Source organism: Gekko japonicus, unplaced genomic scaffold (assembly GCF_001447785.1).
Source record: "Gekko japonicus isolate JY-2015 unplaced genomic scaffold, Gekko_japonicus_V1.1 scaffold8850, whole genome shotgun sequence".
Lineage (NCBI taxonomy): Eukaryota > Metazoa > Chordata > Lepidosauria > Squamata > Gekkonidae > Gekko > Gekko japonicus.
The window spans coordinates 2,942-4,418 of NW_015172830.1; the positions used below are offsets into that span (position 1 = coordinate 2,942).

The 1,477-nt window shown below is 52.1% G+C and overlaps 1 protein-coding gene across 1 annotated transcript in view; it reads right to left on the minus strand.

Moving 5' to 3' along the window:
* The window catches only part of LOC107119376 (GRIP1-associated protein 1-like), a gene marked incomplete at both ends in the record, with an annotated part of 5,785 nt that overhangs the window by 1,829 nt on the left and 2,479 nt on the right, over positions 1-1,477 (minus strand). The window contains one exon of the mRNA XM_015421839.1: positions 125-281. Coding sequence (XP_015277325.1) covers positions 125-281 — 157 coding nt within the window. The remainder of the gene's footprint in view (positions 1-124; positions 282-1,477) is intronic.

The following is a 1,477-nucleotide window of genomic DNA, read 5'->3' on the forward strand; positions in this document are numbered from 1 at the left end:
ACACTAACTCAGCTTAGAGGGAACACAGCCCCCCAACCCCCCCCAACCCGTCCTTGGGAGCCTCCCCGTCTTTCGTCAGAGCCTCCCTCCCTCCCTCCCTCCCTCCGGCCCGACAGCACAGTACCTGCCATGTTCTTCTGCAGCGCTGAATTCTCCGCCTGCAGCCTCAGCAGCTCCCCGTCCACGGGGCTGGTGGGGGCTCCTCCTCCGTCTGTGGCCGCGGCCTCCCCTTCCCGCAGGCGTTTGTTCTCCGTCTCCAGCTGCTCGATCTGGGAGCACAGCTGGGTGACAGAGACCAGAGGAGTTAGTCTTCCGCGTTAGCTCCCCTCCCGGAAAGAAAAGAACGGGGGACCTGTCTGCCTGAAAATGGGGGCGCAGCAGCCTTCATTCTAGGAGCGAGGTCACTCCCCCCCACTCTTGGAAGTCTCTTCTCTTCCAGCAGGTCTTTAGAGAGGTGCAAACAGGGGAGGGAACTGGTAACTTCATGCTTGTAGCTGTTCCACGCATATGATCCCACATACCCTATGGCAGGGGTGGCCAAACTATGGCTCGGGAGCCACATGCGGCTCTTTCACACATATTGTGCGGCTCCCGGCAGGGCAGCTGGGGAAGCAAAGGGGAGGCATACTTTTTCTCCCTCCCATCTTCTTTCTTTCTTTCTTTCTCTCTTTCTTTCTTTCTTTCTCTTTCTCTCTCTTTCTTTCTTTCTTTCTCTTTCTCTCTCTCTTTCACCCTCCCTCCTTCCCCCATCTATTTGCTTGCTTTGTTTCTCTCTCTCTGTCTGTCTTTCCACCTCTTTCATTCTTTCCACCTTTATTTTCCTCTCTCTCTTAGACAAATAAATATTATCAGCAAACAAATATAACTGGACGAATAAATACTATTACAAATATCTGTTTTTACCCCCTTTTGTTTTTATTTTCGGCAGTCTCATTTGGTGTTAATAAAAAGCAAATCTGCCTATTCTAGAAATAAAAACGTGTGTGTGATATTTGTTCATGTCTTGCGGCTCTCAAAACGTCTGATGTTTATTCCATGTGGCTCTTACGTTGAGCAAGTTTGGCCACCCCCTGCCCTGTGGATTAACCAGGCTAGCCCGATCTCATCAGCTCCCAGAAGCTAAGGAGGGTCGGCTCTGGTCAGTATAGGATCATAGACTTGGAAGGGACCTCCAGGGTCATCTAGTCCAACCCCCTGCACAATGCAGGAAACTCACAAATACCTCCCCCCCCACACACACACCCAGCGACCCCTGTTCCATTCCCAGAAGATGGACCGAAAAACCTCCAGGATCTCCAGCCAAACCGGCCTGGAGAAAAATTGCTTCCTGACCCCAAAGTGACGATCAGCATTTCCCTGGGTGCATAAGAAAGGGCCGTGAGAACTAAGCGCTGATGCATGTCCGCTAGGCCTCTGGCTATACTAGCTGCCATGGGGGGGGGGGCGCTCTGGAATTCTGACTTTTGTTTCTGCTGTG